Consider the following 23255-nt stretch of genomic DNA (forward strand, 5'->3'; position numbering starts at 1 on the left):
ACCTGCCCAGTCATTCCAACATGCCCAGTCATTCCAACATGCCCAGTCATTCCAACATGCCCAGTCATTCCAACATGCCCAGTGATTCCAACGTGCCCAGTCATTCCAACATGCCCAGTCATTCCAACATGACCAGTCATTCCAACGCATTTTCCATTACCATAATCCACCAAGGTTTCCAGTGTTGGTTTCCAATATTTACATCATTGCCTTTTTTTCCAATAGGGTAAATATTTAGGAAAGATCAAGGAGCCAATGGACACTGGAGTCGGTAGACCATTACCACGCATAACTGACAGGTGGCAAGGCCGAGGTAAGCAGCAGTTTTGTACCTGTTACGTCAAGGTCTATTTGGTTGGCTTGCAGAACGCGATGATATGTGAAACAGTCTCCACGTCCACTCAGTACTGCTTGAAGGTCAACTGTGCAATAAAATATCAGCTCAGTGTTCTTTTGTAAAGTATGGTCGCCCTGTAAGCAAGCATGCTTGTTTCAGAGCCGCTGTTTAAGTAGATGATGCTTTACGTGGTGTTAAGACCCTAGGAAATAGTAGGGTAGCCAGAAATAATTTTCGGTGGTATTAAACTGTTGTTGTTTCCTTGGTAACTCTGGCCGAGTTTACTCGAGTTTGACGTCCGAGATCACGTCGTTAAAGCAGGTGTTCAGGCTGCTCCTCGTCGTTAAAGCAGCTCCTCGCAAAGCAGCTCTGCCAGCAGACGCCACCACACCTCCTACTATACGGCCTGCCGTGATGTCAGACCAGAGCCCCCGCAGCACTCCCGAAGGTACTGTTGCACATACGGCGATACCGGGCTTCTCCTAGCAGAGTGAAGCTATCGCTTCAAAATCGCGAGCATGCCTGTGGCAGCTGCCCTCCGGAAAGCAACCTATGAGGCAGGCTGCTTTCACCTTCAAATCAGGAGGAGCGGCGGCTTTGCTCTGACGTCATGCCACGTGACCAGCCACGCCTCTCCACAGCTGCGCGCGTTGAGTCGACAGCACTCTCCCAACAGCCGGGAACTGCGTGACGTGCCGTTCAGTATATGAAAGCGTGTGGCGTGTGCTGACCTTCGCGTGCTTACTTTATCAGAGCGTTCGCACGTCTTACTAGGCTGAGCCGGGTTGAACCAGAGCTATTTTTGTTCTTTTCGCGATAGTTTATGATCGCTTGAGGACAATGCAAAGGATGAGAAAATGGGCTGACGGTGAAAGGTATGCGTTATTAGGTGAACTGTGCCTACATTTAAAAAAAATTCTATACATAACAAAGTGATGGTTCGAGCTAGTGGGTATGCGTTATGTTCCTTAGCACAGCAGGAACTCAGGCGACAAACACAAGAGCTAACTTCCACCAAGGCTTTATTTGGTGCACACAGAATTTATACATGAAGAAAAAACGATACGTGTCAGGTTAGACAAGATAATTTGTGAACAAGACCTCCAATAGCAAATGCAACACATGCAATAAACCAACCTTAAAAAAACAAATACAGAACGTTTCACCGGTTGGCATACTGCCCTGAGTCTAAACATGCCATATCTTTCTTTCTCAGCGACAATGACGGACTGCTGACGCAGCTTTCAGGTCCAGCTCTTTCGATTGCGGCAGCCTCGATAATTTCTCTTGTAAATCTAACCGCATTTCGACCAATCACCTCGCATTCTTGAATACCAGGCTTGCATTTATGAGCACGACCGTGCGATGCCAAATTGCAGGAACCGCCATCCCTAACTTCCCTATGGTTCTCGCTTAACCGTTCATTAAGGCATCTGCCTGAACGCCCAATATACGCCTTGCCCCAAGAAAGCGGGGTCTTGCAGATTATTTCCTCAGTGCACGGCACAAATGGGTCTCTATGCCGAATCGTGCAACTATTCTGAATCCTGCTGTCAGGACAAGCTGCCTTGCAGATACGTGACAATGTTTCCAGTGCAGACATACACACCTTCACTCCCACTTTTTGTGCTACCTTTTTGAGGGAGTGTGGCAGCTTGTGGATATATGGCACCACCACTACCTTGCTGGCCCCATCGCCATCAGTCACGGACCTGTTGGCCTATAGACCTTGAGCTATAGGCCAAGAGGACCATGGCCTGTGAGAGCTTGAGCTCTCGCTGACAGCTTGCATCAGCAGGAAAAGGCCAAGAGGACTGTGACTGATGGCGAAGGGGGCAGCAAGGTAGTGGTGGTGCCATGTATTCACAAGCTGCCACACTCCCTCAAAAAGGTAGCACAAAAAGTGGGAGTGACGGTGTTTATGTCTGCACCGGAAAAGTTGTCCCGCATTTGCAAGGCCACGTAAGCTGATAGCAGGATTCAGAATAGTTGCACGATTCGGCGTAGAAACTCTTTGTGCCGTGCACTGAGGAAATAATCTACAAGATCCCGCTCTCATGCGGTTAAGCGAGCACCATAGGGAAGTTACGCCTGGCAGTTTCAGCAATTTGGCACGGCACTGTCGAGCTCAAAAATGCAAGCCTGGTTTTAAAAAATGCGAGGTGATTGGTCGGAATGCGGATAGATTAACAAGAGAAATTCTTGAGGCCGCCGCAATCGAAAGAGCTGGACCTGAAAGCTGCGACAGTAGTCCGTCATTGTCGCTGACAAAGATATGGCATTTTTATACTAAGGACAGTATTCCAGCCGGTGAAACGTCTTGAATTTGCTTTCTAAGGTGTTGTTCCGAAGTTATCTCGCCTTATCTAACACGTATCGTTTTTCTTCATGTATAAATTCTGTGTGCACCAAATGAAGCCTCAGTGGAAGCCAGAGATTGTGTTTGTCGCTTGAGTCCTGCTGCGCTATGGAACATGAGTGGCATACGTTGTGGGATGGCGAACAAGAGCTGAAACTGTTTTGGGCAAGAAAACAACACTGTTCTTATTTTTGTTTTTACATTCTAATGCATAGACGTGGTGTGAATAGGACGGGCGGAAAAAAGGCTCAAGGTAAAGTAGGGGGAGCAGCGCTCAGAAAATTTCGGGGGTGTTGTGACACCAACCCCCCCCCCGCCCCTCCCCCTGGCTACTCCCCTTTTAGGAAATGTAGGTAAAGCTCAGATAAGAAAACAGCGCTAGTTACTGGGAGAGTAACCTCTCTCATGATTGTCGATCTCTGTCCGAACCAAATAAAAGCTGAGCTTAAAAAACATTCGCTGTGAATACAAACAGCACTGGCAGCACACTTTGGCCGTTCAGATCAGAATTAAGCTGGGAGAACGAGCTCAATGAGGGAAAGAATCGAATGATATCCTGGTGATGCCACTGAGAGGTGGAGCCATCGTGTGGAGCATTTCCTACCACCGTCTGAATGAACAATGCACCAAGCAGAGACAGCAAGGAGGCTCTTGCAAGCACGCACAGTCCTCCCTGCCGGGGCAGTTTCAGTTATATCGTATTTTGTCAGTGCAGTATGCTGAGAAATACTGCGACTTCCTACTGGTACAATGGACACCATCTGGAATATCATATTTAGGGTGAGGCGCCAAGGTGGAGACACAAGGGACGAAGGCACGGACGTGATACAACTATTTTCGCGAACTCTTAAACCAGTGAAGCACGAGTTTTTGGGGAGCATTATTCTATCATTATAAAATGACTCACTGTTTTGCCTGTATCGCCGCTTTTTCGGAAGCAGTTCACTTGTTGGTTTCCGCATGCATTTTTCTGTCATTATTCGGTGGTTACCAAGGGGCCGTTAATGCGAGCTTTGGCATTTCACGCTTGTGACAAAGGCTGTCTGGCGGCATTGTGAAAATAATGGACAACATCTAAAATCCGGCCTAAGTTACTTATGGCAAGGAAATATAAACCACTGATAAGTTTGATACGTGGATGACCGCAATAAATAGACCAGTTCGTATGGATCCAGAAATACAGCTTGCCTGCTACACTTTCCCGCCCAGCGAGCGAAAAAGCAAGGCCAGTTCGCAGACAGCAAAGGAAAATTGAAAAAAAAAATTTAAGAAAGAAATGCACAAGAACCTTCCCGTGTCAAAACCAGGGCAGTCGATTTTTGCCTCCTTATTAATTTAACACGGAACGACCCTCTGTTATCGGAACACAAATTTTCATGCTGCAGAAGAACGTGCAGGAGGCGAAGGAAAAAAAAACGCCTGCGAGCATGGTCTGGTCAAAAGGCACATATTCTTCAGTTTACGTAGGGCTTTATACAGCTGTTGTAGTAATTTTCAAGGCGATGTTGAAAAAATACATGACCCTCTAAATTAGCGCAGTGGCTGCGATGTTCGGGTGCTCAACACGAGTCTGCAGCCTCAATACTGGCAGTAGCGGTTGCAACTTGACGTTTGCGGGGGATGTACCACCATTCATTTATTACAGTCCCCTATTTTACAAAACCCATCATCTCCTCTTTGAAGACAGGATTTGCTTCAATATCAGGCTGTAAAAGCTTCCGCTCTTCTGCTTCCTTCGTAACATTGCGGCAAAGCGTTTCTACGTGTGTTCTCCTGCGCTCTTTGTTAATCCCTGCCTGAACCCGCGGTTAACGCTTTCCGTTTGATACGAAGAAGCTACCAGATTATTTTCTGAGGTATTTGAAATGTTGTCGGCATTTTAGGTGTATTACATCGAACATATGGTGTTTAGATTAAACTGAGGGTGGCCAATATCAAAGGGCCATTTTTAACCAGTGACGCCAATCGGACTTGCTGCTATCGGTGACAGCAAGTTGCTTTATTTCTGCAGGCGCAAGTTAACTCATCACACAGTCGATCGCCGAAGCCTACGTTCGCGCTTTGGCACAGCGCGTTGCCACCGCAACACCGCAATATGCTCGTTGTCACTATGGACGAGGAATACAAGACCGCCCTTTTACAAGGAATTCGTGTGCCTTGCTCGTGTGAGCCTCTCTCGATGGAAGTTAGAAGCTCTGAGAGTACACAGTTGGGCTAGTTGGTGTCAGTTTAAAAAAGCAGGAATTGTCCAGCCGCAAAAAGGACAAAGTAGGGCAGACGCTGATGGCGCAAATGATTTTGGGGAGCGACACAAAGCACTAGTGTCGTTCGTATCGGTCAACCTTTGAAGATTTTCACAGCTCGGAGATGGCTCCTGTTTCCGTTACAAGCGCCTCTGTGAGGAAACAGCATTGGTAACGGGTGAGGCCTAAGTCGAAGTGAGTTTATTAAAAACCCACGTGGCCGCGATGCAAAGCTTCCAGCGTTCTGCCTGGCACTACATAACCTTATACTTCAACTAAACGTTTCAAAAAAGATTGGTAAGCTTTTTAAATCCTTCCCTCCGGTTATGGCATATAATAGTTGCACTGATGCCAGATGCTTAAACACTTAGCATCCGTTTGAGGTTCTAAACCGCTGATGTGCCTCTTCTAGAGGAATTCTGTCTGGTGGATTAAAACATATAAAAAACCTAGACCTCACTCTATGGCCTTTGCAACAAGTATTATGTCCACTAACTTAAATATCGCGCAATGCCAGGATCGGCATAGTTTGTGATGTCTACTGCTTGGTTTTCTTTCTATTCGGGGTTTTCTGCCTCCATTGCCTCTGGTCGCATTTTAAGGAAAAGCGCTCGATAAATCAAAGATAATAGCATTCGGTATAGTTCGGTGACACTTCTTCCTTTGAACCCCTGCAATTAGTATAGGATTCTGTATATTCCCCCGACTTCTTACCGACGATGCATCTCAGTACAGTGCACAGCACTTTAAGTGTATTCGTCGATGGTCCGGCATGCCTCACCCACATTTTATGTGTCTTGTGTCCTCTACAGCATGCCGGTAACTGGGCTTCTATTAATTTTAGCCTCTTCACCTCAAAGCGACAGCACGGAAGTAACGCGTGTCATCGTTCTTTGTCTACAGCGGCCTGCAATTCGCCTAATGGACAAAAATCTTGTACACTATCGTTATGGCATTTTCGTCGCCATGAAAATAAGCTGCCGCGGCTATGACTAGATCATGCAACTTCGAAATGAGCAGCCAGACTTCACAGGCACCGCTATGTCGCAACAATGTTTTCTTTCTTCTAGGTTTCATTGATGTAGACTGCTACAAGCTATTGGATATGCCGCCAGGGTCGTGGCTGGCCTCACTATTTCCTTCACGGTCACTAAAGCGCTGCCAATTTTTCTCCTGCCTTGTAGGCCGCGGTAGCAAAACATTTCCCTTCCTAGATACTGCAGATAGATCCTTATGTCCACCGCAATGCTGTTTTACTCGTTCCGCGTTAATTGCGCGTAAATTGACGTAAATTGCCAGTAAATTTCTGCGTCGGATAGGCCGTGTCAGAACCTCAAATTCCAAAGGTCCTCCGCTGTGTTGCACGTGGAGTTTACGTCTTCTGCCAATGCTCCGCATACGCTAAAACACATTTTTATAGCGACAGGTTTCTAATAGAACGCCTACAGCTCACAAGACCAATTCTCCACCTCTTATCAAGCTGTCCTTTACATTTGGAGTGCTGAACTGGTCGGTTTTAATGCGCAGAGAAGGTACAAAGTGTGGAAAGGCATAGTTCATCGTGCAAGCATGCTAGACTTGATTAGGTTCCTCTATCAATGCGCCTCATTTACAAGCATATAGTCGCTATCACCTACCTTATATAGGAATGTGAGCCGCAAACCTAAGACAGACACCAGCAAAGACCAAAGCTTAGAAAACAAGTTTTAATTTTTCGTGACAGCTGTTTTTGTGTTTTTTGTTCTCTTGCTCCAGTTCTGTGGCCGCACTTTTGATTGTAGATTTTCTAATCATTATCAGCATGCCTGATAGATTACTGATTTCGTTTCATTCTTTTGTATTCATTAGTGCTGTAAAACAATGTAGCAAGAAAAGTCAAATGCGTTGCAAATGCAGATGCAAATCATCAAATCATCAAATCAGTCAAATGCAGATGAAAATCATGCAGAGCAATATGCTTTGCTGCGAATTAGGCAAAGTCTTACAGCACGTTTCTTCGATAAGGCATTTTTTCACACAAAAATTTTTTACGCGTAAATAAAGGTGCATGGTTAGGCTGTCGTTGATTCTCGGCAGAAAAGCAGCACCCTAAGGCGGCTTCACTCCGTTTTCTTACCGACTGTAGGCGAGTCGACAAGTCATTCTGCTCGCACGGGTCTTGCGCCAGGTCGAACAGGTAGTAGCCCTCGCGCGGACCCTCCGGTCCCAATGCTGTTGAATTCTCGGGATTGCAGTGCACTGCAGCGCGTTGACGCCATCCGGAAGGCACTGCCGTAACGTCACCCGAGCCGCTGTAGAAGCTCCGAAGAGTCTTCCATGCAAGAGACGACGTCATCAGGGCGTCCAGATGTTTCTCCGTTGCCGCGCTACCGCACGGCGGCGATTTGCCCGGCGTAGGAATGTGGCGGTTGAAATCGGGGTCACCGAAATAGCTGGAACCTTCTTGCTCTGCCGGCTCGGTGATGTACACTAATTTGTAGTCACCGTCACGGTACGCCGACTGCCCAGAATCGACGTCCGCGTTCACGAGAAGTTCGCGTCGAGGCCACGGGGTCCCTTTCTCTCGTTCTGAAGCCTGCAGCCACGGCCACAGGTCCAGACCATCCAATGTGCCCAAATCAGCCGGTCGACCACCTGCTCACAAAAATGAATTCGATAACAGAAAGCGAAAGATCAAAAATTTTCACATGCGGTCGCATCCTTGACACGCAGAGTATACAGTGAGCGGAGGGAGAAACACTGAGATGGACGCTTAATGATTTAACGACTCCACCTGTCGGGTCATATTTCGAGGCTCTTGAGTCCGCAATTTGCTCTGCCCATGCTACATGTAGCGCGCCTCTGGGGGACTGTGCCTTGTCAGGAAAATTAATATTGACGCTGTAAGTAATACGTAGGATGTCCATACATAACAGCTGAGCAGCATCCTACATATGCAACTATGCTGTTTTCCTCATACTTTGCCTGCCGAGTGTGACAACAAAATAAAAAAAAAATCACCCCCGGCCTCTTTAATAACTGCTGAGAATCTTTTGTTGAAAGATAGCGGCAGGCCAGGAAAGCTAGCGCGAAAGTTAGCCTTCCTCCTTTTCCATATTTCTGTCATCCTACAACCAGCCCGCGACGCAAAAGACTCACTATTGCGATGTGCGACGAGCGCCTTGGCTGTACCCATTATCAATGCGTTCTCATCGCCTTTATAGCTGTGGTAAATTCGTAGACTTGTGGTAGTGCTTAACTTCAGTGATATCGGGCATCACCATTCGTGGGGAAATAAGGGCACGATTCTCGCACTCCGGGTAAGTACAAGCTTTTACGATAATATTCGTTGTACACAAAAATATACCATAAAAGAATCGAACACTTGCGCTACAGGACGGTATCACCGTAGCACACTTGTAAGCGTGCACTCTCGGACACCCTTTGACCGTGTAGGGGTATCGGTCTCGGTCTCAAAGGAGGTTCCCTCGACTCAGCGCGGCAAGCCTAGCCGGAAACCAGCTACTAAGTATCAGGGGGGTTGGTCGTGTCGTGCCCAGCTCTCGCCAGTTAGAAGGCAGAGAATGGGTCGGAGCCAAAGGTTCACAAAGAATAACTTTATACCGCAAACAGATGATACAGAGGATTTCCTAGTCACTCGTAGTAACACATACAAAATGACTGTTCAAAAAAAATACAACACATGAAAACTAACTCAAGAAAGAGAGGCTACAATAAAATGGATAGATAACAAAAGGTAGAGAGATAAATACAAAAAAACGCAATTTGTTCGCTGGGCACTGCGGCCGTCCGACGACCAGAGCTTCACGACGGGGCCGTCCTGAAGACAGGCGCGCGCTGCCTCGTTGGTCCGTGGCTGGGCGGGTGGTGTCGAACCCGAGAGTCGTGCGAGCGCACTTTTCCGAAGCTTAAGCTGACAGCCGTCAAAGTCCTTCATATACAGGGCGTTTCGTCTAAGTCTTCACGCAATTTTTAAAGATTGGCTTTTGGGGTCACGAGACCGCTTTTTTCTGCATAGCATTGTCAGCGAAGTACATTAGAATACAGCTAAGACATGCTAACTTGCATCCTGGTTAACTAATACTGAATTGTTAACTTTTTAACTGTTACTGGCAAGCTCCTTAAGTACTGAGAGGCTAGTAGCCCACCGCAAGTAATATCCATAGCAGTTTGTAGATATTCGAAAATATGGATACGCTCGGCGCTGTGACCCCCCTAATTCTGGCTATATCGCGACTAAATACATGTGCTTTCGAGAAGCTTGTAGGCAAGGTGACCTTTTCAGTGTAGAAAACTCGTCGAAAGAGCCAAAATTTCTTCGGCCATAGCGCCGAGGTTCACCGCGTTTTCGAAATTCTAAAGACTGATACCGATATTGCCTACGGTGGGCTGCACGCGTCTTAGTAATCAAGGAGAAAGTTATGGTAATAGTTAAAAAGTTAACTATTCAATATTAGTTAAAAAGCTTGCTAGTTCGCAAGTGGCTTAGCTGTATCCTGATGTACCGCGCCACTGACAATAATATGCCTAAAGAAAGCGCTCCTCAAATTGCAAAGGCGTTTTTCTTCTTTTTTTTTAAATTGTGTAGCTTAGGTGAAGCACCCTGTAGAGGCACGCGCCGCGTCTGGTCATTGTTCGCGCCAAAGCAGGCGCATGCATACTCTGACATAAGCCTCTCTTTGCTCATGAGTGGCATAGACGGAAGTTGTCGGCGCGAAATGACAATCATAAGTTGATTAGTATATAAAATGAAATGTAAAAGTTTATTAGTTAACAGTTGATAAGCAAAATATATGTGAAAAAATAAAAAACTGAGAAGTTAAAAATAAAAAGGCAAGAAACAGAAAATAAAATAAAATAATAAAAACAAAAGTAAGAGAAACAAGAAACAATAATAAAAGATGAAAAGATGACACATGGTATATGGTTTAGGGGGTGTAACATCGCAAAGCGACTCAGGCTATCAGTGACGCCTTAGGGAAGCGCTCCGGAAATTTCGACCACCTGCGCTTCTTTAACGTCCACTGAAATCGCACCGTACACAGGCCTGTAAAATACCGCCTCCACCGAAATTCGACCGCCGCGGCCGGGATCGAACCCGCGACTTTCGGGTGAGGAACCGAGCGCCATAATCACAAAGCCAGCGCGGCGTGGCTAAGAGTTGAAAAGTTGATGGAGGTAGAGAGGAAAGAGAAAGCCTTTCGCATTTCATAACAGACATAAGTGCAATCCGTTAACTTCATGGCTCATGAGTGCCGGGGACGGAAGTTGTCAGCAAAAGTGTCCACACGAACTGTTCATCATAAGTTGCATGGTAAGTAGCATAAAATGTAAAAGTTTATTAGGCAACTATTGATAAGTAACATATGTAATGATAGCAGTGAAAGTAAATAGTAAAAAACAGTGACAGTGATGATAGCCACTCATAGTGAAAGTTAGTGCTACAGAGTAGTGATGGTAGTGGCATTGATAATAATATCTGCTGATAGTGGTAATGATACTTTCCGGCAGTATTGGTGCTACAGATAGAGATATTGATGATGACAGGGATGATGATAGCGATAGTGACCGTTGGTGATAGCGATGATGATGACAGTAATGATGGTTTAGCGATAGCGATAGTCGGTGAGAGCACGATGGTGATGATGTTGGTGGTGATGACAGCAACGACGATATCGATAGATAAAAAAGGTTGTAGGTTCGAGTCCGGTGAATGTCGTTGGTTCGATTACCGTAAAGGTAGTGGGTTCAAGTCCTGCAAAGGTCGTTGGGACTTCACAATAGCAGTAAACGTAGACATAGTTTCCCCGTCTCGGAAACGGTCGTCACAGTAGCCATGGACGTCGGCATAATTAAGCCAAGTCCACATAAGACGAAAATGAAAAATTCAGGGGCACTTTGACTGCCTAAAGTGCGTAGAGGCGAAAGCGTTTTCCGCACCACTTTGCTTATGCGACACTGGTGACATCACCACTGGATGACGTCACACATAATTGGTTGGATTATTGGTTTATTGGGGTTTGACGTCACAGAGCAACTGGGGCTATGAGGGACGCTGTAGTGAAGGGCTGCGGAAATTTCGACCACATGGGGTTCGTTAACGTGCACTGACATCGCACAGCACACGGGCTTCTAGAATTTCGCCTTCATCGATATTCAGCCGCCGCGACCTGGATCGACCCCGCGTCTTTCGGGTCTGCAGCCGAGCGCCGTAAACACGGAGCCACCGCGGCGGGGCTGATGACGAAGTAATGGCAAATTACTAATTAGTGACTAATTACCGATTAATGACTAAATTCTAATTAAGTGCGAATTAATGACGCTTAACCATCGCCTTTAGGAGTGGAACGCGACAGCGTGTTGTAGCGCTGCCAGGCAGTCCACGGAACGCCACCACCCGTTCGGCGCGATGCCTTTCCCTTTGAACGCAACGCTTTTTGAGGAAAGGAAATGGCGCAGTAATTCTCTGTCATCTCGGTGGACACCCGAACCGCACCACAAGGGAAGGCAGAAACGCCACCACCCCTTCGGCGGATAACGCCGTCGAACGCATCGGCAAGTGCCTTTTTGCCTGTTTGTGCGGACTTTTTTGCGATTCGGCTCTCGCCGGTACGCACGGCCCGCTAGGCCTACGCCAGGCCTAGCGACCCCGCTCTGACGGGGCTGTGCCGCATTTTCTGAGTGGGATCTTCGCCCAACATTGGATATGGAAGTCACCGTGGAGGGGACTGACATAGCCCCCGAAGAAGTTTCGCACCAATATGGTTGGTTCGCCGTCGGTGAATCTCAACGATCCGGTCACGAACGCCGAAGGACTGACCCCGCGGCACACAATGGAACCGATAGCGCCCAGGGACAGGGCAGCATGCGGCAATCTGCCGACTCCTCTGCGAAAAAGATTGGCCGACGACTTGCTCGACAATCGGTGGCGTCTAACCTACCTCGCCTACCCAAGGGCGTAACCAAAGTGATACTCCGGCCATCGGGCGGCCTCCGTATACTCGAGAGCTGTGGCCAACTCGGAATCTTTCAACTCATTCGTGACGCCGCGGGTGTAACCTTGGCGGAATCTTCTGAAGACTGCATGCTCCTCAACTTCAAGCAACACACCATACTGGTGGCCACCCATTCCGCGGCACGAGTGGAACGCTACTTAAGCATCCAGGAGCTCACCTACGGCGAGAACAAGATCGCCATCACCTCGTATGTCGCCACGCCGGACGGCAGTGGTGAAGGAGTGATCCAAGGCGTTCCCAAACATCTATCGGACGCTGTCATCCTAGCGAACCTTCAGCATCCCAGAAATCCTCCAATATGTGGTGTCCGGCGCATGGGTGCGCAGTCGCAGACGGTCCTCATTCTCTTCAACGGTGAGAGAGTTCCCCGTTGGATCAGCTTCGGCGGTGGCGATTCGTTGCTGCCTCTACAAAAAAAAATACGAAGTGTGTTCTTTGTGTGGACAACTCGGACATCGCAGAGACGTTTGCCCGGACCCGAAAAACGCTCGCTGCCGCGGATGCGGCATGGCCAACCCTCCTGAAACGCATACCTGTGAGCCTAAGTGTGCCTTGTGCGGTAAGGGCCATGAGCTGGGCAGCAACAAATGCCGCGAGATCTACCGCACTCCATACGTTGTGACCAAACGCCGCTGGGAACAGGAACGCCAACATCAGACCAAGAATAGCCAAGAGACGCCGCAGTCTAAAGAGCGACGCAGCCGCTCCAAAAGCAGGGGGCGGACGGACTTTAGACATCGATCCAGCTCTTTTCCACGACTGCAACAGAGAGGCCGGTCCGCCTCCAAATCCAGGACTCCTTCACACCAGGCACGGAACCCCGGTTTGAACCAGGACGCCGTCGGCACGCAAAAGGTAGGCTGGGCAGATAAAGCCTCCCAGAAATCTAACTCCAACCCCTCTGAGCTAGCAGACCTGAAAGTGCTGGTAGGGAAATTACTTCGCGAGGTGGAGGAACTAAAGAAAGAAAATGCCGCTCTAAAACAGCAACAAATGCAGACTGGGTCACCGCCTATGACCGGTGGCGCCAATAACCCTACCCCCTCTACCTCCGCCGGAGCGGACATGCATGTTGAATCACCGCGGGCACCCCCGCCTAAGCGAAAAGCGGGCGGTTCCCTCTCCGAAGACCAAAAACTAGCCGACAGCATTCACAAAATTGAAGAAGCGCAAACGCAGACTACTAACACCCTCATTCAAATGCAGCTTACAATGACTTCCATCATGGAAGAATTATGCACACACCGGCAGGAATTACTTAACTTAGGCACCTGGCAGCAGGAAGCAGAGAGTAGGCTTTTTCCCGTCAAAATTCGCAAATCCGCTTCTTCTGAAGCGGTATCAGACTAGCACAATATGGCGCCACAACCAAACTACACCATCTGGCAGTGGAACTGCCGAGGATTTAGCCGCAAACGAGCTGTACTCCAACAATTCCTCCACAATAGGGACGGACCGGACTTAATCGCACTACAAGAGACACAAACCAATAGCAAGCTAGCTGGATATCAATCCTTTTCATCGGGGGGTGAAACGCTTGGAGTCACGACTCTCGTGAAACGAAATATTACGGTTGTCCAGCACGATACCCCAGTCACAAATGTCACACACGTGCTAGTCGAATTAATTCCGCCTAGGAAACCTGACCACAGTCTGTTTGTGCTGAATGTCTATAGCAGCCCAAAGTTACGGAAAGCAAGCTTTGGCCCGCTCTTTCAGGCGACCCTGAAAATTGCAGGCAATCACCCCGTCATTTTCACGGGAGACTTTAATGCCCAACACCCGGCTTGGGGGTACCCACAGGAGGACATTAAAGGTAGAAGATTGTGGCTCACCGCACAACAGTGTGGGTTGACTCTTCTTACAGACCCAGTAGTCCCCACCCGCTGCGGCAACAGTGTTTCCAGGGATACGACTCCCGATCTGACTTTTGCTAAAAATTCGGGCACTCCAACATAGATAAACACTCAACAAAATTTCGGCAGCGATCACTACATATTGGAAATAGTGGCTTCAACTGGCCCCAAGCGTCGTAGCGCTCGAGCTCCCACCCTTGTCGATTGGGACATGTTCCGCGCTAAAAGGGCCGCCCGAGAAGCTGATACCCCCGATATACTAGACATAGATATCTGGGCACAGGATCTTTGTCAAGATACCAAGGCAGCCACCCGTACGTTAGAGCAGGCTGACCACCTGGAGATTGCGGACAGCCGGCTTCTTCACCTATGGGAGGCAAAGAGAGGACTCGAGAACCGACTCAAACGACAGCGGTGGAACCGCAATCTGCGCAGAAGAATAGCTAGGCTAAACAAGGAGATCGAGGATCATGCGGTCAAATTTACTCAGCAAAACTGGGAGGACATATGCAACCGCATGGATCGCAATATGGGAGTCTCTAAGACTTGGAACTTGCTCCGTCATCTACTTGACCCTGCAGGTAGCAAAACCACCCAGAGGCAGAACCTGCAAAAGCTTGTGCATGCATACGCAGGCACACCAGAGGACCTTTTCCTTGAACTTAAAGACAGATATATTGGCAATGCTCCTATCCATGCCTTCCCAGATTATGCTGGTCCGGAAAACACGCAGCTCGACTCCCCGATTACTGTGGATGAGGTTAGGGCAGAGATTGCCAGGCTAAACTGTAAATCCGCCTCTGGCCCAGATGCAGTATCCAACAAGATCCTCCGCAACCTAGATGAACAGTCGCTACAATCACTAACTGAGTATATGCAGAAATGCTGGTCGGCGGGCTCAATCCCACAAATATGGAAAACGGCAGAGATCATTCTCATTCCAAAACCTGGGAAGGCACTCAGCCTTGAGAACCTCAGGCCAATTTCGCTCACGTCTTGTGTGGGTAAGCTCATGGAGCACGTAGTTCATACCCGCCTCAACCGGTTTATGGAGGAGAACGAGCTTTACTCCCAAACCATGATTGGCTTTCGACCAAAACTTTCTACGCAGGATGTAATGCTTCAGCTCAAACATCAGATTATTGAGGCAAAAACGCGGGACACCAGAATAATTCTTGGACTCGACCTGGAAAAGGCCTTTGACAATGTCAGACATGATGCGATCTTGGAGAACCTTCATGAACTCGGGGTGGGAGCCCGCACCTTCAACTACATCCGCGACTTTCTCTCAGGTAGAAAGGCGCATTTTCAAGTAGGAGGTCTCCACTCGCGTGACTTCCCCCTCGGCAACAAGGGTACCCCGCAGGGATCGGTCCTGTCACCCTTTCTCTTCAACGTTGCAATGTTGAAACTGCCACACCAATTAGCGCAGATCCCGCAACTCCACCACAGCCTCTATGCTGACGATATCACCTTGTGGACCACCGAGGGCAGTGATGCCGAAATCGAAGAGAGACTCCAGCGTGCCATCGATATCGTGGGGAGCTATGTAGACCCCAGGGGGCTGCGGTGCTCTCCAGCCAAATCTGAATTTCTCATATACCGCAAAATCAGATCCCTTGCGCAACCCCCACCGGCCATCGAACTCAGTATTCGTGGAGTCCCCATTCCTCGAGTACCCAAAATTAAAATCTTGGGCCTAATTCTACAAGAACACGGCTTCAATGGTGACGTAATTCAGAAGCTTCAGGAAACCTCGCAGCAAATTATGCGACTCATTCGCCGCATTAGTAACCGCCACTCGGGCTTGAAGGAAAGCAATACTCTCCGTTTAGTACAAGCCTTTGTGATCAGCCGCATCGCTTACGTATGCCCTTACCTACATCTCAAGTCAGCTGAAAAAGAGAAAGTGGAAGCCATAATCAGAAAATGCGTAAAACAGGCAGTTGGGCTACCCATGCACACAGCGACTGAGAAAGTCTTAGGTCTCGGTCTTCATAACACCCTAAGTGAGATTATTGAAGCGGTAACCGTCTCGCAGTACGAACGACTAACGGCCACCCCAACTGGCAGACACATTCTGTCCACACTCGGCATAACATACGAACGACAAGGCGGACCAACAACTGACCTTCCCAAACATATACGCCAGCTTCTGGTCTTTCCTCCACTACCTCGGAACATGCACCCCGATTTCCACGCTGAACGTCGTGCAGAGAGAGCCAAATCATTAGGCAAACGCTTCCTTAATGATACCTCTGTGGTATATGTTGATGCAGCAGATTCTTCGGCTGACAAGTGGTAGCTGTGATCACCACGGAATGTGGTACACTCATAACGGGGGGCACTATACGCACTCAGCACACACATGTTGGAGAAGAAACAGCCATTGCTCTAGCCATTGCGGGATCCTCGGCAGAAACCATTGTCAGCGACTCAAAATTGGCAATACGTAACTACACTTTTGGAAGAATCTCTCCACAAGCGACACGGATTCTGCTAAATTATCAGCCCACGCGGCGCATTCGCCTAATCTGGACGCCTGCTCATGCCTCCCTTGCTGGTAATGAGGCGGCTCATAACCTAGCTCGAGAACTATCCCGCCGAGCTGGGTCGTGCAGTACACCCGCCCTATACTCCGGCAAGGACAGGTTGTTTTCTTACAGAGAAATCCTGCAGCACTACAGGCTTGCAAGACTCAGATTTCCCCCAGCAGATAAAACGCTTTCCAAGCAACAGGCGAAAGCCTGGCGTAAACTTCAAACTAAAACCTATCCAAATCCCCAATTGTGTAGCTTCTATTCGGATGGACTGTACTCAGACAAATGCAAAAATTGTGATGCCAAAGCCGATCTAAATCATATGATCTGGAACTGCCCGCAGTCCGTACCCGCGAGTCGCTTCATTACCGACTCTGATCATTGGGAGGCTCTACTGCTCAGCCCTGACCCGGGGACACAGATCAAGCTCCTCCTTTTCCCGGCCCCTGCAAAAGGGCTGAGTAAGACGGAGGAGCGAACTTTAAGGCGCCTGCAGACAGGTACTCTACTCTGTCCTGCAATAATAAAACATTACGATCCTAACACGGATGGGCGATGCCCACACTGTGGGGAGACCTGTGATATCTTCCACATGGTGTGGGCATGTACTCAAAATCCCCACCTCCCCCCTTCCCCTACCCCTTCCAGAGAGGCATGGGAGACTGCCCTCCTCAACTGCTCCTCGCTTGAGTCCCAAAGGGCTCTGGTGAAACGGGCGAGAGACGGGGCCTCGTCGTGCGGTGTCCCGGACTAGGGACGCCGACCATGTAGCGGGGCCACTCTGCGGCTCCCAAACTCTTTTTTTTTACAATATAAAAGTTTTCACCACCACCTCCAGCTGGCTGAAGACGCCGCCGCTGCCCAAGGGATAGCGGCCGCCGTTTAAGCGGGGGGCGACTTCGGGTCGCTCCTCTATATCCGCTGGAAATAAAGTTCCACCACCACCACCACCACCACCACCCCTTCGGCGCGATGCCTTACAGTTTGAACGCAACGCTTTTTGAGGAAAGCAAATGGCGCAGTGATTCTCTGTCATCTCGGTGGACACCCGAACCGCACCGTACAGGAAGGGAGGAACGCCACCACCCGTTCGGGGCGATGCCTTACAGTTTGAACGCAACGCTTTTTAAGGAAAGGAAATGGCACAGTAATTCTCTGTCATCTCGGTGGACACCCGAACCGCACCATAAGGGAAGGGAGAAACGCCACCACCCCTTCGGCGCTTTTTGAGGAAAGGAAATGGCGCAGTAATTCTCTGTCATCTCGGTGGACACCCGAACCGTACCGTACAGGACGGGAGGAACGCCACCACCCATTCGGCGCGATGCCTTGCCGTTTGAACGCACCGCTTTTTGAGGACAGGAAATTCTCTGTCATCTCGGTGGACACCCGAACCGCACCGTACAGGAAGGGAGGAAGTGGGAGTGAGAGAAGAGGGGCCGTAATGAAGAAAATAAACTTAAAATTGTATTTGAGGAAAGGAAATTATGCAGTAACTGTCTCGCGTATCTCGGTGGACACCCGTCTAAACGCGGACACATGTGCCGACCCGGACGGAGACACGGCTGCCGACCCGGACGGAGACACGGCTGCCTACCCGGACGGAGCCACGGCTGCCGACCCGGACGGAGACACGGCTGCCGACACGGACGGAGACACGGCTGCCGACCCGGACGGAGACACGGCTGCCGACCCGGACGGAGACACGGCTGCCGACACGGACGGAGACACGGCTGCCGACCCGGACGGAGACACTGCTGCCGACCCGGACGGAGACACGGCTGCCGACACGGATTGCTAACGACAGCATGAGGCATTAAAGGCTTTCGCCTTAAAAAGGAAGAGAGGAAAAGGAAACGCTCTTGCATTTGCGCTATTAAGCAGACTTAAGTGCAATCCGGTAATTTTTTAACTGTACTATTTCACTCTCATTCTAGCGCCAGGCACGTTGTCATTGGTCAGGGGTGGAGGCTGGTTTCCAAAAAATTCGAGTCTCTCCTTTACGAACCGGCGCCGCCACGCGCGAGCGAAGTGGAGACGACATCACTCAGCACGCTGAAGGCTACGGCCTCTTGGCCATCGTCGACGGCCCGCGCGGACGTGATGCCTTTCCGCCGCGCCGAAGAGCGAAATGGAGAGGGCAGCAACGCTCACAACGTTCCGCGCTCTACGGGATTATTTTCTCCAATGTTCCACAATTCTCTATGAAGTTCGCTGGAGAGACTGCTTGCGCGCCGCGCCGGCCTTCCGAATGCAAGCCGATTTTGTGGCAGACGAGTGGATACAGTGCAGTGGCTTGCGTCGAACTTCCTCTTTACACTGACACTTGCCATGTCCTAGTTGCACCCCAGGAGAACCTCATCTTGGTTCAGAACAGAGAAGTCGTCCACAAGGTGAATTTAGCGTGCGTAGCAGCACCTGCAGCATGACTTTATGCGAGTGCTCAATTTAGTGCGTGCATTACTACCAGTCGACAGGTCTCCGTACCCTCTTGCATCGGGTCTCAACAGGCGCTGCAGCTTTTCGCAGCAAAGACGTCCTACGAGAAGCTTCCATAACAGAGGCCATAACAGAGGCCACGCTTTTGTAAAGCGAGAAACACTGCCACTGGGGAGCCCGCCTTACATAGTTTAAAAAGTTGTATCTTTTTAGTGTGACGGACAATCTGGCTGTCGGCAATAGTTCATTCATTGCGCAACGTAGTGCAGGTGCGGTGCCGCCGAGCGCATTCGATAATTACGTTTCCAGACTGTTGAACGTTGAAAAGAAACAGCAATTGCACATCATACTCACGACAGTGCAAACCCTGCGCCCATTAGTCAATTCTATATATAGCGATTTAAATCTTTTTAACAAACAGAGTTTAAATCCGATGTTTCAGTGTATTTAAGCTGTTTGAGCGTCCCTGAATAAACAGTTGTCAGTCAGCGCTGTGCTGGTCCCTCTTCTCTTCCTGCTTCTTTTCTTTCACCGAGTGCCGTTGCACTGAAAAACTATGAGTTTAAATTCAGTAGATTAGTAAATTCAGTAATTTAAATAAGTAGATCAGAAAACTTTTAGCTGACAAAGACTTTATGTTCAGCTGTAGAGTACAAAATTTAGCGGCACACTTATGCTCCTCTAGGATGTGACACGAGAGCGTTAATAGTTATTTGCTAGTTTCTTAATCACAACCCCTTATTAGCATGCATCAGCAGGCATAGAGATCCGTAATGCATCATAGACACTCAATGGTCTCCCTTTTAACCAAGTCGAACGAGCATGTTTCAGTGACATAGATCTAGCGTGCATGACTTGCAATTCAAGGGACATGAATTTTTCGGCAAGGCCGACCTGCTCCCATAGACGCCCATGTGTTTATTGGTTGACATTTCGACGCCTCATCGATGCCTGAAGCTAGTTACCTTTAGCAGTTCTGTTCTAAATCACCCCCAGATTCGAACACGAGCAGTCCTGCACTTGTGCGGAAATTTCGGGGCCCGCAGTCTTTACGCAGAAAACTCCTCACCAGGCAAAGTAATGTGTCGTCTGTCGGAGGGTATAAAGTGTGTTCCACGTAGGACTTTAAACAGTTTTTAAAAATAGGCTTTTTTAGTAAGAGGAGCGCTTTTTTTGGCATAGCATTGCCAGCGGTGCAGTACATCAGAATGAAGCTAAGACGAGTTAACAATATGCTGGTTAACTAATATTGAACAGTCAACTTTTTAACCATTACTGTCAGGCTCCTTAATTATTGAGAGGAGCGTAGCCAACCGTAAGTAAAATACTTATCAATTTTTAGAATTTCGAAAACGCGGTTACCCTCGGTGCTGTCGGCCGACAGATTTTGGCCCCATTGTGCCATAATACACGCGCTTTCGAGAAGCCTGCTGGCAAAGCGACTCCTCCAGTGCACGTTAACTCGCAGAAATAGCCAGTTTGTTGGGCCATAGCGCCGCGGGTAACCACATTTTCGAAATTCTAAAAACTGATATGACTATTACATAGTGGGCTAGACGGCTGTCAATAATTATGGAGCTTAACAGTATTAGATGAAAGTTTAACAATTTTAAAATTAATTAAACAACTTGCTAGTTAGCATGTTTTTGCTTTATTCTGATGTATTACAGCGCTGACAATGTCATGCTGAAAAAAGCGCTCTAACAACTCAAAAAGCCTGTTTCTAAAAATTCTGTAAACTCCCAGGTTAAACATCCTGTATATAAGGCAAGCCAAGTATCACGTTTGCCGGAGAACCTCTTTGCTGACGTCACCTTGTGTCGGCATTTGCTGTGTGGCGCCATCTTTCCCGTTCAAGTTCAGTCACGCGAGCTTGAGATGTCATAGACGTCTTGGCTGATTACTGCTCCGCGTTTTCTCAAGTGGTGGTGGTGGTGTGGTGAAAACTTTTAATTGTTGAAATAGAGTTTGGGAGCCACAGCGTGGCCCCGCTACATGGTCGGCGTCCCTAGTCCGGGACACCGCATGACAATGCCCCGTCTCTCGCCCGTTTCACCAGAGCCCTTTGGGACTCAAGCGAGGAGCAGTTGAGGAGGGCAGTCTCCCATGCCTCTCTGGAAGGGGTAAGGGAAGGGGGGAGGTGGGGATTTTGAGTACATGCCCACATCATGTGAAAGATATCACAGGTCTCCCCACAGTGCGGGCATCGCCCATCCGTGCTTGGATCGTAATGCTTTAAGATTGCAGGACAGAGTAGAGTACCTGTCTGCAGGCGCCTTAAAGTTCGCTCCTCCGTCTTACTCAGCCCCTTTGCAGGGGCCGGGAAAAGACAGTAGATGTCGCTATATGCGTTATAATTTCCCTTAATCGCAGCAGCGGCTGGTTTTTCTCCGAGCCAGAAGAGCTGGGATGAGGAGCCCAGTGAATAAGCGCTCGGGCAGCCCCGTCAGCGGCCTCATTACCTCGTAAGCCCTGGTGGCCAGGAGCCCAAATGATTCTTTTGGGTGTTGGATCAGTGGCAGTCCGTCTTAGAATACAAGCAGCTAAGGGAGAGATCTCCCCTGCCAAGTAATGATCACATGCTTTTCGGGAGTCCGTAATGATTCTCGAAATGGCGTGGGCGGCAGCAAGCGCTATCGCTACTTCCTCGGCTCGCATTGAATTCGGGGCTCGAAAGGAGACTCCATCAACGTGCATATTTCCTAGTGAACGACAGCGGCCGTGTAAAATCCCATGGGCGATGGCCCTGCTACGTCTACATAATATACACCGGGTCGGGAGCCGTGTTGTCTCTCAAGAGCCCGAGCCCGCGCTTGTCGCCTGTTTTCGTGCATGTCGGTGTCCATGTTACGGGGGAGCGGGGAGACCCAGAGCATATGGCGCCACAGTACTGGGATACGCTCCGCCTCCTCTGGAGTGCAGTCGTGTTGGATGTGTAAGCAGTTTAGCAGGCGGCGCCCAGGGGCCGTCTGCATGAGCCGCGTGTATTGGTTCACGAGGTGGGCCTCCCGCAGCTCCTGGTAGGAGTTAAGCACCCCCAGTGCCTTGAGTTTGGCATTAGAGGTAGCCACCGGGAGATCCAGGGCTCGCTTAGTTGCCTTGCGGATGATGGCGTCTATTCGCGCTTCGTCTTGCTTAGTAGTGAGGAGATATGGCACGGCGTAGAGGATCCGGCTAGTCACGAAGGCATAGACGAACCGAAGCGCGTCCCTGCCCCGCAGACCGCCCCGCTTGTTGGAACGCGGCGGATCATGCGCCCTACCTGTTCGCCTACTCTCTTGAGTTTCACAATGGTGGAGTCCGGTCTGAGTCTGTGGTGATTGAAAAGGCCCAGAATACGGAGCTCCTCCACCTCTCTAATAGGACCTCCTGACAGAGAGATGTGAATTGCTGTCCTATCCTTTGGGTTAGCTCTGACATGCAGAAGCTCTGATTTCGCTGGAGCACATTGGAGCCCACAGTCAATAGCATACACATCGACTATGGAAGCGGCCTGCTGAAGGCGGGCCTCCATGTCCCCAAGGCTCCCCTCAGTGGTCCAAATTGTAATGTCATCTGCATATAACGCGTGTTGAATGCCTTCCACCCGGGCCAGTTGGCTTGGGAGGCGCATCATAGCTATGTTGAACAGGAGCGGTGATAACACGGCTCCCTGAGGGGTACCCCGTGTTCCCATCATGTAAGGGCCGTATTCCTCGCCCTCAATCCGAAGAAAGGCCTGGCGATTAGTCAAGAAATCTCTTACATACGCGTAGGCCCTAGCCCCACAATCGGTAGAACTCAAGTTGGCCAGGATGCTTCCGTGTTTAACATTGTCGAAAGCCCCTTTCAGATCAAGGGTGAGGATGGCTTTGTCATTGTGTTGCATAGTTGTGGGTCGTATTATATCCCTGTGCAGCTGGAGAAGGACATCCTGTGCAGAAATGTGGGGGCGAAACCCGAACATGGTGACTGCAAAGAAGCCCTTACTCTCCAGGTATGGAAAGAGGCGATCCCGAACCATCGTCTCCGTAAGCTTGCCCGCACATGAGGTCAGTGATATGGGCCTCAGGTTGTCCGCATTCACGGCCTTACCTGTTTTAGGGATAAACGTCACAAGTGACGTTTTCCACTCGGGAGGGAGTGGATGCCCGTCCCAGATCTGGTTGATGTATTCTAATAAATGGAGGTAGGCTGAGTCCGGTAGGTTCGCCAACAGGTTCACTGTTATGTGATCCCGTCCCGGAGCCGTACCCCGGCGCATTTTTGCTAAGGCCGCCAAAAGGTCGTGCAACTCAAAAGGGGCATCGAGTGTTTCATTAGGCCTGCCAAAGTACATGTACTCTGGCCCAGGCGGGTCCTCCGTACGACAGAGATATCTGTCGCACAGAGTGTCCGCAAGTTGCGCCGTCGTACCTTGATACCCTTGCAGAGCCCGCCGGAGCTGCTTTTGCGTCTCCCCTCTCGTTTGGGAGGGGTCGATTAG

General features: G+C 49.4%; 1 protein-coding gene across 1 annotated transcript in view; it reads right to left on the reverse strand.

Annotated features, from left to right (window-relative positions):
- Positions 1-23255, reverse strand: part of LOC149360923 (arylsulfatase B-like) — a 139135-nt gene that overhangs the window by 16547 nt on the left and 99333 nt on the right. Inside the window, exon 12 of the mRNA XM_089567955.1 lies at positions 7056-7573. Within this exon, the coding sequence (XP_089424081.1) occupies positions 7056-7573 (518 nt within the window). The remainder of the gene's footprint in view (positions 1-7055; positions 7574-23255) is intronic.

Source organism: Amblyomma mixtum, chromosome 2 (assembly GCF_055824585.1).
Source record: "Amblyomma mixtum isolate Tamu chromosome 2, ASM5582458v1, whole genome shotgun sequence".
NCBI lineage: Eukaryota > Metazoa > Arthropoda > Arachnida > Ixodida > Ixodidae > Amblyomma > Amblyomma mixtum.